The sequence below is a fragment of the Ceratotherium simum genome, chromosome 12, assembly GCF_057802395.1.
Source record: "Ceratotherium simum simum isolate JZ-2026a chromosome 12, ASM5780239v1, whole genome shotgun sequence".
Classification (NCBI taxonomy): Eukaryota; Metazoa; Chordata; class Mammalia; order Perissodactyla; family Rhinocerotidae; genus Ceratotherium; species Ceratotherium simum.
In genome coordinates this window covers 23,804,809-23,820,191 of record NC_141911.1, presented here as the reverse complement: position 1 = coordinate 23,820,191, position 15,383 = coordinate 23,804,809, and the positions used below count along the sequence as shown (strand labels likewise).

At 40.3% G+C, this 15,383-nt stretch overlaps 1 protein-coding gene across 1 annotated transcript in view; it reads right to left on the bottom strand.

Moving 5' to 3' along the window:
• The window catches only part of NAF1 (nuclear assembly factor 1 ribonucleoprotein), a 44,221-nt gene extending 39,197 nt beyond the window's left edge, over window positions 1-5,024 (bottom strand). The window contains exons 1-2 of the mRNA XM_004442241.3: window positions 4,519-5,024; window positions 24-198 (exon numbers count right to left, since the gene is read on the bottom strand). Coding sequence (XP_004442298.2) covers window positions 24-198; window positions 4,519-4,877 — 534 coding nt within the window. The 5' untranslated portion in view covers window positions 4,878-5,024. The remainder of the gene's footprint in view (window positions 1-23; window positions 199-4,518) is intronic.
• Window positions 5,025-15,383: the final 10,359 nt, after the last annotated feature.

Genomic DNA, 15,383 nt, shown 5'->3' with positions numbered 1-15,383 from the left:
TAGTAACAAATCTAAGTACTTACGTTAAGAAGTAACTCATCTTTTGTTTTAAGAGGAAAATTCTTATTTTCCTTCTCAGCTTGTAAATCATCTTCTCCATCTGACAGCACTGGAGGAAGTGATATATGAGAGGAAGAGGAAGATGATGAGGAAGATGATGAGGAAGAGGAGGAGCTTGAACTATCGGAATCTGTTTCACTGTAGGTAAGAAAAAGTCGAAAACTTAGTAAAGCATTATTGCAATGGTATTAAAATAAGATTATTCAACTAGGAAATATGTACTTTACTACATGTTTACTGTTGCTGGTATAATTCAAAAGCCAGCATTTCAAAGCTGACTACGGTATTGGAAAGCAGTCTTTAATCCATTGATAACATTTTCAAAACCCCTGCTATACCCCAAACCCTCTTATTACACTAGTCTCATATGTCAATCATCTGTCTGAATATAATTAAGCATGTGACAAATCACTGACAGAAGAGAGTTCTGAGCAAGGCACCTCTCTTATTAGCCACCAAGGACCAGATCACTTATTGCCAATAAAGAGTTTCTTCTCAGTCTTCAGACAACTTGGAAACTCCTCCAAGTTACCAACCATGTTGACCACTCCACTCTCTGCTCCTTTAGCCCTTGACTTCCACAGCAATTCTTATTACCAGTAACTCTCCTCTTAGTTTAAATTTTGTTTGCTGACTACTCTCTTCAGCCCCTTTTATGTACTGTTTCTAGGAGTTCCAGCCTCACTTTCTCCTCTGTCTCTGTACTCTTTCCATGGATAATCTCATCCACTCCAATGAGTTCAATCACCATCCACGTGCAGGTGACTCCTACACCTTAATCTCTCTAAGCTCCAGCTCTGACCTCTGGCTGCATACTAGCAACCTCTGTATGAATGATCTACATATACTTTACACTTGCAGCAAGTTAAAAGAGAAAAAAAGAGCCTTCTCCTTACTGAACCTGCTTCTCTCCCTGACCTTCTATTTTATTTTATTGCTTAGGCTTCAAACCAGTCACTATAGGTAGAAGCCTTGGAATCATTTGGAGCTACTGCATTCTCACAGTCAGTGATAAAATTCTATCTTCAGATTGGTAAACATCACTCCTATGCCGCTTCTCCATCCCATTTCCACTGCTGCTATGAGCCTATTTTGAGTCCTCACTTCTCACCTGCTTTTCTGTAATAACTGTACAACTGATATCAATACTAGCCTCTCCCCACAACAAGCACCCCTTTATCCTACTGCTGTTACCTTCACCCTCTCATGACCTTCCATCCTAATCAGTTCACATACTTGATTTTAAAAAACTATCCATGACTGGACATAAGGGAAGTATTAATTTTGTTACATGTGATAACAGCACTGTGATTACGTAAGAGAATGTCCTCTTAGCAAATGCATGCTGAAATATTTAGGGATAAAGTATTATGATGTCTGTAAATGACTTTAAAATGGCTCAATAACACATACACGTGAAACTAACAGTTTTGAAATGTTAACAACTGTTAAAATCAAGGTAATGGCTACATGGGTTTACACTATTCTTTCCATTTTTTATCAAGAAAATATTAAAACACAGAGAAAACCTTAAAAACTTTTTCCAAGGGCCTGCCTGGTGGCATGGCGGTTAAGCGTGTGTGCTCCGCTTTGGCGGCCCAGGGTTCACAGGTTTGGATCCCGGGCGCACACCAACGCACCGCTTGTCAAGCCATGCTGTGGTGGCGTCCCATATAAAGTAGAGGAAGATGGGCACAGATGTTAGCCCAGGGCCAATCTTCCTCAGCAAAAAAGAGGAGGATTGGCATCAGATGTTAGCTCAGGGCCCATCTTTCTCACAAAAAAAAACAAAACTTTTTCCATAATTCTACACTATACTACTGTCCCATACTATACCATAATTCACTGAAAAACATGTCTTCCCAGCTAGATTATGAAGTATCTGAAATCAAGATATTAGCTCTGGCAAGTATTATCTTTCCTCTTGTTTCACAGGAAAATGAGCAAAGGCCAATTTCACCACTTGGGCTCAGGAACCCATCCCATTTCCAAGTGAACTGCTTCCTAATATTACTGTACTATGAATCTCTCCCCCTGCCCCAGATCATTCCCATCAGCATACCAAAATTCTGCAGTGCCTCTGTTAAATCCCTCCAGCTATGGCCTCATTTCTCCCCTTAACATTTCCTGAAAGAGTTGTTAACACATGCTGTCTCTCCCCTTTATTTCTCACTCAATCTCTAGCCCTAAATGGGCTTCCATCACCATCTGCCCTTCACAAGTTCAGCAACAATCGCCATGTTGCTAAGTCCAGCAGACACCTTTCTGTCATCTTACTTCTCAGCAACATCGGACATGATTCCCCAATCACTTGATCAAAAAAACTTTCATTTTTGGGGGGCCAGCCCGGTGGCAAAGTGGTTAAGTTCACGTGCTGCTTTGGCAGCCCGGGGTTCGCAAGTTCGGATCCCAGGCACAGACCTACGCACCGCTTATCAAGCCATGCTGTGGCAGCATCCCACATATAAAGTAGAGGAAGATGGGCACGGATGTTAGCCCAGGGCTGGTCTTCCTAGGCAAAAAGAGGAGGACTGACAACAGATGTTAGCTCAAGGCTGATCTTCCTCACCAAAAAAAAAAAAAAAAAAAAAAAAAAGCAACTTCCATTTTTGGCATCCACTATGTTACAGTGGTATTCCACCCTCATGTAACTTCTGCCTTTGAAGCTTTAAATCCAACGTTGACTTAAAAGAGACTTAAATGATGTAACTGCCAAATGCACTGTTTGAATCTTGTTTGAATTCTAATTCAAATAAACCAACTGTTAAATGACACCCTTCAAACAACCAGAAAAATCCGAATACAGACTATTAGGAAATATTAAAGAATTAGGATTAATTCTACTATGGTTGATAATGATATGGTGGTTATGTAAAAAGTATTTTATCTGTTAGAAATGCATAGTAAAAAATTTACAGGTAAAGTGGCATATTGTCTGAGATGTTTTAAAACTATCACATTAAAAAAAAAGAAAAGTTAAATAAAACAAGATCAGCAAAATATTGGAAACTGTTAAGTTTGGTGATGAGTATACACACATTCATTATATTACTCTCTCTACTTTTTACAAGTTTGAAAACATCCATAACAAAAAGTTAGAGTAAGTTTTATTTGTAATCTGACAATGCTCAAATTTACTTCTCCAGTTCAGAATTGCCCTCTGAAGTCTAAACTCATTACCCTACTGCCTACCTGACATCACCAATTGGCTGTTAGAGAAATCTCAAACTAACGGTCCATATTTAACATTCCTATTGGTCTCCAGCTCCCATCCGAGAAAAATTACTCCTTGTCTCAGGAAACAGCACCACCATCCACTCAACTGATGTCTCTGTCTAGCCCACTGCCACGTCTATTAGCAAGCCTGATCAGGGTGACTTCAAAATTTTTAATCCAGACAACCATGGTCACATCATGGGCTAATGCAATACCTTTGCAACTGTTTCCAGAGTAGCCCCTGTTCCATTCTTGCTTCTCTGCTTTCCCTCTTCAATCCAGTTCAATTCCTTCTCTACAGAGCAAAGCTTATTAGAATGTTAACCTGAATATGCCATTTCTCTGCTTCAAATTCAACAGTTTCTCTAGCACTTAGAATTGAAACATTAACAAGGCTGCAAGGGCCTACAGGATTGGGCTTTCCTATTACTTTCTCAGTGCCTTGCTTGTTCCTTCATGGTAATTGTCACCAACTCTAATTTACTGATTGATATGTTCACTCTTATTTTTCGTAGATCTCACTAGAATGTAGGGCAGAGGTCCTGTTTTGTTCACCTGTTCAGTATCCCACACAACACACTCAAATACTTGTATACAGTGTTCAGTATGGTTTAGTAACATCCTACATGCTGCAGTCCCTTCCCACCAGAGGTTTCATATTTAAGACACAGGACGGGGGTGGGGAGCTCTTATAAAACCTATGCAGAACATACACTACTACTAAGTAACAATGGTTCGCTAATTTCACGAACACGTGCTCCCCAGAAGGAGTCTACGAATTAACAAAATTTTCAGGAGCCAATTTGGAAACACAGAATATCCTTTAACTCATCGTCAATTCACCTGGTTCACTAAACTTGATGGGGAAAACAAGTCGGATCTGACACAAAACTCTAACCACAAAGGGACACGCCAAACTGAGTAGTTCTGAAAATAATCCAATATCCTCAGGTTTTCCGTATTCCAACTGAAAATGATACGATCTACACAGAGGACTTTCCAGATTACTAAATTTAGGGAAGAAGCGAGATCTGACTATTGAGCTCAGATTCACAACGCGATCTGCCGCGAACAGCGAAGAGTGGGCGGTCCGATGTGCGTGTAAACACGTGCGCCCTCAGCTTCAGCGACCTCCCCTCCCTTCGGAGCCCACGCGGACACCCTCTCCGCCCCAGGCCCCGGCTCCCCCCGCCGGTTACACAGGCCCTCTACCCACAGCTCCGGGACCGGCAAGCACCCGACCTGTCCGAGTCCGAATCCGAGTCCGAGGTCTCCGGGGAGTCTGGGGTCCGCGCCAGCTCCGCAGCGCCCGGGCCGGTGACGCAGTTCCCTCCGGGTGGAGGTTCCGGCTGCGACTGCGGCGCGAGGTTCCCGCCGGCCGCAAGGCTCGGCGCGAGCGGAGGCGGCTGCCCCCCGGCAGGCTGAGCCTCCGCGGCCTGCCCAGTGTCCGGGGACCCCTCCTCCGACTGTAGTGGCTGCCGTGGCTCCGGGATAGGAATAGGGCCAGGAGACGGCACCTCCTGACCTTGGCCCACCCCAAAGCCGGCGCCGTGGAATTTCAGAGTTTCCAGCTGAGCAGCGGCGGCCTCCACTACTTCCATGGCGTCGCGCCAGACACTCGGTCAGGCTCCCGTTCTGGACCCTCGGACGGGCTAGCAGCTCGCTCACGAAAAGATCAAACAACCTTGGCGGCAGAGGTAACCGCGCCTGGGCCCGACTTCCCGCGTTTCTCTGGTAACTACACGCGAAGATGTCTGCAGACACGCCCCCGCCGTTTACTTTGCGGCACTTCCGGGAGAGCGTATGATGTAACGTGACGCGACTGCGCTCACTGGGGCGGGGCGGAGCCGCAGGACCTGTGGAAACTAGCTCTCCCGCGGCCCTAAACCCGCCGTTTTCACTGCATCGTCGGGACTTCTGCTCACACTGCGAGGGCAGAAGGCTAGACTTTCCTATTGCTGGATCTGTGCAAATTTCGTTCGATGAGAAGATGTGAAGGAGAGATTGTAGGACTGGGGAGATGCCTGATTGTGCGAGGCGCTGTCCATCCGAAACTTGAGCCAGGAAGTCTTGAAAACAGACACTGCTAGCAAACTTCTTTAAAGTTAAATGAAATTAAATTCATCGATAGAAAGTACGTTGACCATTCGTCTCAAAAAAATTACTACTACTGTTCCATTTTTTTCCCTCCAAAGCACTCTCAAAGAGAGCAGTAGCGGTGGACAGAGTGTTGCTGCTTGTTGATGTTACGGTGATACCTATATTGCAGTTGATGCTGCTTCATAGAAAGGGTGGGATGAGACTAAAATGTACTAACTTAGCCTGAGAAACCATTGCTCTAGATCATAAGGAAGGCAAGCAAAAAGTTCTTAGGATTAAGGTAGGGGTCAATTTTCTGGTTTTCTATTAGAGCTTCAATTTATTTATTATTACTCCCATCAGCCCCTCGAGTAATAATAAATAATATTCATTGTTACCATTTTATTAAGCATATATATGTACCAAGGGCTGTACTAAAGATTTTATCAGTTATTCACTTCGAATTTATTGTGAGCCCTCCACAATAGTAGACCTTCATAGAAGTTTAAGACAAGAGTAACACATAATCTCTGGTTTTAAGGATATTACGATCTAATTGAAGTAAAAAGGTCAACGCACAGGAGAGAACTAGAAAGATGTTTGAAATGTGGAGTAGAAGATGCAGGTTCAGCAGTAGTTAGAAGTTAAGTAAGACTGATGGGCTGTATCATGGAAATTCTCCAAAGAGAAGCAGGAATTTAAACTTGAGACACTACTCGCTAATGCAATGATTAAGCAGAGCTCAGTGTTCCCAGCTAACAAGACCTGTGTCCTAATCTCAGCTCTACCATTTCTTTGTTGGTGTAACGGTGAGTTTGGGCAGACAGCCTAACATACCTAAATCTCGTTTTCCTTATCTGTAAAATGGAGATAAAAATATTATCTCATTTAGTTCATGTGAACTTTAATTAAGGTTTTATACAAGAGAATGACGTGTCATACACATTGTGTGCAAAGATACTTGATAAGTAGCACAACGCATGAAATGATGAATAAAGTGATATTTTAGTGACATTGATCTTGCAGAGATGTGCAGTATGAATTTGAGAAGAGAAGAAATTTGAGTCAGAATGACCCTCCAGCCAGCCAAAAGTCCGTTGCGTTTTTCCAGGAATCAAGTGATGAAAGTCTGAACCAGGGCTAGAATCAGTGAAATAGAGTAAAGGAAATCCCCAACATCAGAAGAAGAGTTAAAGTACTCTAAAATTTCTAACCAAGGAAACTAGAAAGAAGCTGGTATTACCAGTAAATATGGAGAAGTTGGAACAAGATAACGAGTTTATAATGTTGAGTTTGTCAATGCAAATAATCAATAATCAATCTTTAGTAAGAAATAGAAGAGAGTTCTATTTGAGCCAAGCTGAGGACTAGCCTGGGTTAAGACCTAGCCTTCACCAAGGAAGAAAATGCTCTGGAGAAGCATGGTTTTTGGCACAGTTTATGTACCATTTCAGAACAAGGAACATACATCAAGCATGACAGGGATATGATTCAAGGTATCAAGAAAATATTTTTTTTTAGATTAGCATGTACTCGGTTGACATGATGCTGGTGCTGCGGGAAGGGAGACTTATCTGGCATCACAAGAAGGGAGGCATTAATTTTTATCTTCAAAGAGCACATTCCTTATTGTAGGGTAATGATTGAATTCATCCATTACTTTAATGGTATGCCTGTGAACTGGGCATACAGGAAAGTGAACAGAACACAGTCCTTGCCCTTAGGGAGCTAACAGTTTAGAAGAAAGACAAGTTGGAAACATGTGATAAGTACTTGAGTAGAGAAATGTTTGATAGTAGAAGCATGTACTATAGAAGAGGGATGTGCAAATGGGAACACTAAAGAGAGAGAGTACTGGGAAAGTTAAGGCAAGTTTTACAACGAGTATGACATTTGAGCTGGGCCTTTAAAGAGAACCATGAATTTGTTAATCTGAGAAAATAGGAGAACTTCATAAGGAAGAATAAATAAGATCATGTAATTTACTGATTAAAACCCTAAATATTTGCAATCACGCTTAGAATAAAATCCAGACTCCCGGCTTTGGTTTTCAAAGCTCTGCCTGATCTGGCTGCCCACATATCCATCTCCTACTACTTTCCCTTCCCTCCGGCCATTCATCTCACTGGTCTTCGTGATCTCTCTTCAACACACCAAGTGCATTCTTTACATATGGCATTTTCACTTTGTTGTTCTCTCTTCTTTTCAAATTAATATGGTTCATTTCCTTATTTTACTCATGTCTGTACTCAGATATAACACCCAAGATAGAACTTTCCAGACCACCCAATCTAAGAGTATCCCCTAATACCAGTCACTCTCTATCTCATTCCTCTTTTTTTTTTTTATCGTATAGTCATGCACCACATAACGAAGTTTTGGTCAGCAATAGCCGGTGTATACGAAGGTGGTCCCATAAGATTAGTACCATATAGCCTAGGTGTGTAGTAGGCTACACCATCTAGGTTTGTGTAAGTATACTCTATGATGTTCACATGACAAAATCGCCTAATGACTCATTTCTTAGAACATATCACCATTGTTAAGCAACACATGACTGTACATATCTTCACATGAAATTATATTTATTTACTTCTTTATTGTCTCTGTTTTCCCATAAAATTAAGTCTCATGAGCCCAAGATCTTTGTCTAACTCACAGCTGTCTCTCAGTGTCCAGAACCGTAACAAATCCTAAAAATTTTTTCGAATGGAAGAATGAAAAAAAAAAGAGAAAACAATAAAGCTTTATGAAATAATCAGGGTAAAGGAGAAATGATTACAGACAAAGGTACAGATGATACCTAAGTTATTCCTTCAATTTAAATGAATCTAATGATTCCTAAGAAATGCTACTGGTTTCCAATAAAAATCTCTTTGTTTTGGGGGTGGAGATGGTCTCTGTGCTTCAGGACAAGAATAGCTATACCTCTGCCTAGCTTTAACTAGGTTGCTATTTTGCAACTGATACTTTTTCTAAGCGCTTGAATGTTTCAAAATGTCTTGAATTTACCTACTTCCAGAGCCTGCCTCTCTGCTGCATTATTTCTAACAGCTGCTAAACTTAGCCTGAAGTCTTTCCCTTAGGGCTAAAAGCTAAAATAACTTCTTGAAAGAATAAATAGTTTATAGGATCACTATTAAAATCGAGAGTTTGTCTTGAATTAAATTATTAATTAAAAGCCATATTACATTTCAAAGCAAGCAAACAAGTAAAAAACCTAAATATATTCTTTAAAATGCAAAAACATTTATAAGAAGAAATTTGTTTAAAAACAAATAGAATTTTACAAGTTCGCCAGTCTCTACTTATTATAAAGATTGTGAAATTTTACAAAAAGAAAAAACCAGCTGCTAACTAACTCTTACTGCCGTTTGCACTGATTTCCAGTGTCTTGCTACTCAAAATGTGCTGGATGAGCAGCTTAGGCACCGGGTGGAAACTTGTTAAAAATGCAGAAGTTCAGGCGCTACTTTCTGAATCAGAATCTGCATTTTAACAAGATTCCCCATGTGATTTGCGTGCACTTGAAAGTTTAAGAAACTCTGCCCTAGTGGCCATGTGAGAATTGGCAACATCCCAGGACTGGTATAGTGCTGGAAAGTAAAAAGAATGAAAGCCTTTTCCAAGAGGAGCTGAAGTGCCAGACCGTTGAGTCTAAGGTGAGTAGACTGACTAGCTCGTTGTCTGTTGATGCTTCTACTTGGATGCCCCTCAAGTACCTCAAACTGTCAAATCCAAAACGGATCTCAGCATCCTTTTCCCCATACTTCCCCTCCTTTATCTCCTATCCTGGTAATGCCACCCACTACCCAGTCACTTACTATGTACTAAATCTCAGCCTCATCAATGCTGTGTGACTTAGTCCAAGTCACTTAATTTTCTCTGTCTGATATTCTTTCACTCATTCATTCAATAAATATTCACCAGGTACCAACTTTGTGTCAGGTGCTGTGTTAGGTGTTGGGAATAAAGTGGTAAACAAAACGGAAAAGGCCCTAGAGCTCGTAGAATTCACAATATAAAATATCAATTTTAATTGATGAAGGATCACCAGAGCAGAGCTCCATAGACCCTTCAGAGTGCATTAGGAGCCAGTCAAGGTGAGGGTTAGGGAATGGGGCGATTGGCATTCCAGATCCCGTACACATGTTGGGTTTCAAGTAAGATTTCATCTGAAGAAAGGATTTAGTGGCAAAAAAAAGGAACACAAATAAGTTGAAACCTAAAGCCTTTCCTAGAAATGTCATTTCATAGTCTTTGTTTTTTGTTTCCAATTTTTTTGAATTCTGGAATTTTTATAGATGGCACACTGGTTGATCTTAGTTTATTTCACTGTTTAAAAAGACATGAATTGACACATGTACAGTTCAGTTAGAAGCCTACAATGCCCTTGTTAAATGGGAATGAGAATACTTTCTAATATTTGTCACATAATGATTAGAAGCACTATTTACCACTCCCTCCACTTTGGGCATTTGTGGTACCATTCTTATTTTTCTCCCCTTTCTGCTTTATTTTTGTTTTCTTAGTTTTATTTTTGACTCTTTCTCCATTTTCTCTTAACTGTTTGTGTACTGATCAGTTTCACTTGTCTCTAATCCATTCTCTATGCTCGTGCCTGAATAAGATTTCTTAAATGCCAATCTGATTGTATAATTGTTCTAGTTTAAAACCTTTCAATAACTCACCATTGTCTTAAGATAAAAGCAAACGCCTAAATATGACATGAAAACATAGAATTATCAGTCAGCCACCCAAGCAATGATGGGAATGAAGATGGTGTTGTCAGAGATGATTTTAATCAAAGCATGGAGACTGGGAAATGTTGGGCTGGTTCACCTTCTCTTGAAAATTGTGTGATTTCTACATTTAACATACTGTTCTCAGATATGTTAAAATATACTAGATGTGATCTTCTAATACTTGAGGGGTCTTGACATTTGGAACTATAGACCTTATCTTACACTACCCTGAGGACTCCACGCACGTTATTGTTGACCCTTAAAAACGATCATCTACCTATTGTATTAGATCATCCTCTGCTTCAACCACTAGAACCCTGTTTTTATAGCAAGTATTTTAAAGTCCCTCTAACCACATCACATCTGATTAAGAATACCAGTTCATATCAGCCTTCTAGGGACTCTTCAAAGCTCTCTTAGGACAAATATACATTCCCACTGCCCACTGCTACTAGAACAACAACCAGATGAACCATATGAAGCTGGTCCATGAAGAATGTCTCCAGAAAAACAAATTCTCTAAGCAGGATTACAAGGTTACCTCTTTCCCTGGGGACAGAATTCATATATACCTAGTGCTATAGAGTGAATGTTAGTGTTCCCCCAAAATTCATATGGTGAAACCTAATCCCCAGGTGGTGGGGCCTCTGGGAGGTGATTACATCATGAGGACAGAGCCCTCACAAATGGGACTAGTGCCCTTATAAAAAAATACTCCAAAGAGCTCTCTTGCTTTTCTGCCATGTGAGATTAAAATGAACAGTCAGCAGTCTACAAACAGGAAGGGTGCTCTGATCAGAACCTGGCTATGACGGCACCCTGGTCTTGGCCTTCAAGACTCTGGAACTGTGAGAAATAAATTTCCGTTGTTTATAAGCCACCCAGTCTATGGTACTTTGTTACAGCAGCCCAAACTGACTAAGACACGGACAATTCATGCCATAGTCCTAACAGAATATTAAATTGGAACCTTTGAATGAAGAACCAGAATACACATGGTACTGCATTCAAGGAAGTGTGAGACTTCCTTCCATGCAGAATTTCAAAGGAAATAATCAAAACGCATTTGTAAAAACCTTAAACTCTCTTGCTCACATCAGAAATGTGAAAAAGTAGGACAGTCAAAGGATTTTATGAAGAAGGTTTTGGAGGAGAAAGTCGATGGATTGTTGTGATTCCCACCCCCTCCCTCAATCCCCCTTACCTCTTCTCTCTGCCATCTCCCATCACCACAGGAAGGACTGAAAAACCTAAAATGATAACAACCTGGGAAAGGAGAAACAGTAGGACAGGATGAAAGAGAAAAAGAAGACCATGTCACCCTTCCTACTGTCAGTAACCAGCTCAAAGAAGGCTTTAGCTGGAGGGAAGTGAGAAGATTTTATGTTGAAATCAAATTTAAAGTTTTGATTATTACCTAGGACATATTGCATTTCTGAGTTGTGAGTATGTTTGTCACTTTAAAAGATCATAGGACTTTCTCTTATCACAGTGACCAGAAAACTCAGAGGGATTGTGTTTTCATGGAGACGGGAGAAAGATTACTCCTACTGGGCAGATTTAATGGGACAATAAAAGACAGAAGCAAAGCTGTTTTTTGGATTACACTGCGTGAGTCCACCTTGTTCAAAGTACCAGTCACATAGTCATAGTCCCCACATTTTCCCAGCCATCTGTCCACCCAAACCTGAAAGAGCTCCCCACTGTAGCGTAATCTTTTGTAGCCAAGGCCAACCACCCCTCAAAGCCTTGCAGAAAAGCACACTTTGCTGAGAGCCAAGGGTAATTCCAAGACATGAACTGCTGCAAAGTGGAAGACTAGGGTTTTAACTCATACCAGAGATCCAGTGTTATTGGTCTCATCACTTTCTTGCCTAAAATCGCTCACTTTGTATATTAATCTTGTTTTGCTTTACTGCTTATTATGCCTAACTTTTGGAAGCTGCCTCATTCCTCTGTGCCAAACCAGTCCTGATACGCTGCTTCAGTGCCCGGCTAGATTATGGTCTGCAGGGCACAGCTAGGGCCTCTCACCTCCTGAAGTGCACTCCAGACCAGGCACATCTGTGGTTATGGTGGAGGGGGCAAGCGGGGAGAGGTGAGTGATTGTGCACCTCCTGACAAGTCAGTTTCCACAGCAGGCTCAGAGCTCCTGGTTAAAAGCGGTTTCTGAGACACATCAAACTGCTAGACCCAAACCATAGTCTACAACTATCTTTGTTTAACTATTCTTCTGGTAACCTCTGTAATTTTTTTCCAGTCACATCTCATCAGACTTTGCATTCATCGTTATATATCTGTTTATACTTTTGACCCTATTAAACGTTGTTTCTTCATCCCACCGGCATAGCTCAGAACCACCTGGGCTAACACTGCTTCGGAATCTCTACTTAACCTCAAATAACCTCTAACCCAAGGGTACATCATGTGAGCAGTGCTGCCACTCACTTCGCTCACCTAGGCTTCATGGACAGGATCTGAACCGAGTCAGGCAAGAATAGTAGGCGCAGGAATATAAGAGAAGGCGGCATCAAGAAACTTCGTCAATTTTATACACCAATTATATCTCAATAAAGCTGAAATTTAAAAAAAAGAAGAGAAAAAAGAAACTGTATTTTTAGAACTACTGTAACCCAGAGCGGATGTAAAGATAATACACTCAACAAATTTCTTACACTTCATTTTTGTCTATTTTCAGTTCTGTCTGAAGCCAGGGTTTACGTTCTCCTTTTTCTAAATTTTAGTTCACAGGCCAATTTTGAGTATTTCTATTTGTTGCCCAAAATTCAATCTTGAAGTTACTAAAATTGATTTTACTCTTCCAAGAAAATATTTTCCTTACAATAAAACAATGTGATAATTAAACAGAAGTCAATCAATAGGTGAATGGTTTCATGGACCAGCCAATTAGAATATAGCAGCTGTCATCATTTCCAATTTGGGAAAGAAGTAAAAACAGATGTTTTTGTGGTTTGTTTGTTTGTTTACTGAGTCAGAAAAATTATTGTCACACTGCCTTGTTGAAATTTACTAATGATTAAGCTAAGTTCTTACAGGAAATACTTTATTTTCCTCTCGATTCAAAACTCAAATATGTCAAGGTCAGTCTTGTTCAGTTCTCTGAATTAAATGATGATGGCATCAGTGGATCATTTACTGCGTATATCATGGGAAAGGTGATATTTGAATGATAGAGTGAGGAAAAGGTGCTTTGTCCTAATCGGCCCTGGAGTCTTTTTGTCAAAGACCCCCTAGTGCACTGATGGAAGTAGGCAAGAGCACTTCAGTACTTTTCAGGGATCAGGTAATTAACTCACTTTTCAGCACTTCTGAATCATACCTAAAGAGAAAAGTAGTGGCCCTACTAACTCTTTCCGCTCTTCTCCTCTCACCTGGGAAGTGCCAATTTCAGGATTGCTTGCTTGTTGCAGGCAGAATAATCCAATAATGTAGTCAGCTTCTTCAGGAGGTTGTGAGTTTAAAACCGTACTGGAATATGTCAAGCAGAGGCTAAGAGAATATTGAAGAAAGTCTTAACATTGTGCTTGAAGGTGGCCTAGATGACTTCCAGGGTAGTGATCTCCAAGCCTTTTTTAGGTACGTGCACCTGTTTTGTATTCTTTTATGAGATGGTCAGACAAGTGCACTACAAGAAGACACGAAGGAGAGGCTGAGGAAACAGCAAAGTTTGTTATACTCACACATCCTAGAGACAGGAGGTGCAGCATGCCACACAGGGCCACGTGGGAAAGCCACCAGGGTGGTCAGGAGGCAGAAGACAGGAGCAAGGGAGGGGTTTAGGCCGTAGTCTTTATTGGGTTTCCATGGGGAGGTCAAGGCATAACATGGTGAAGAGTTTAGGAGTGGCTACTTGAATAATTTCAGTGGGTTTTGGGCTGTAGGGGTGGTCCCTAGTTGCCTGGCACATGGCCATCGGATGATTAAGACAGAATACTGCCTCCAGGTGTATGGGCCAGATAGAGGAGATTTCTTTTGGGATTGGTTAGTTTGCATATCAAAGACATGCTGCTAGCTGGGCCCTTTGCTATTTCTCAGAATTGGCTAGTCCCCAGGGAGGCAGTCTCCCCCCAGCCAGAAAAGTTTTTTTTTTTAAGATGTCGAAACATCAAAATATACAGAAAATTAAAAATATTTACAATACAGCACCTCATCAGAAAATATTTGGGGAGTATTGCCTGCAAAATATGCATATTCATTTACTTATAAATTATGTGCATAAACTACATTAATATTATATTAAGTGCATTAAAATAGAAATTAGAAAATTATGAATTTTAGATGAAACTTTAGATAAAATAAATCCTACTATGAAGTAATTCAAATTTAAAAGCAATGCAAACTGCCAAATTAATGGTACAAAAACTTTTGCTTTTATTGAATACATATCAGTTTTAATAATAATTTACTGAGAGCAATTCTATTGAATATGCTTTATTATTTGAAAATATTTTGTCAGTGTTATGCAACACAACAAATTATAGGTGAGGTTCTAATTTAACATCTTTTTACCTTTTAAATATGGAAATTTTTAATAGTTAGAAAAATAGAGTTAATACTAAAACAATCCCCTCTGTATTCTTCATCCATTTCAGTCATTATCAGTTCATAGAAATCTTGGTTTATTTATATACTCCCCCTGACCACTGCCCTGGATTATTTTGAAACAAATCCAGATATCATATAATTTATCTGTATATATTTTAATATGTATTTTTAAAAGACATATATTCTTAAAATAAACCACATTATTAACAACGAAAAAAATAACAAAAATTCCTTAATATAGTCAAATATCCAAGCACAATTGACATTTCTCCATTGTTTTTTACAGCCTATTATCATTATATTGATACTTGATTTTAATTACTGTGATAGCTAAAAAAGCGCCATCACAAAAGTGTGATATAAACAATATACACTATACATTTCGAGTAAGTTAAATTATGAATGATAGTGGATATGAAAGCATATTTCAGTCTCTTTGATAATTTTGAACATTTTTGCCCAATTCTATATGATCTATTTAGACTGCCGTTGTTTTCATCTTGTAATACATTTGAAAAAAGAGCTCTTTTTTTAATTATCAAGATATAATTGGGGCCGGCCCTGTGGCTTAGCAGTTAAGTGTGCGCGCTCCGCTACTGGCGGCCCGGGTTCGGATCCCGGGCGCGCACTGACACACCGCTTCTCCGGCCATGCTGAGGCTGCGTCCCACATACAGCAGCTAGAAGGATGTGCAACTATGACATACAACAATCTACT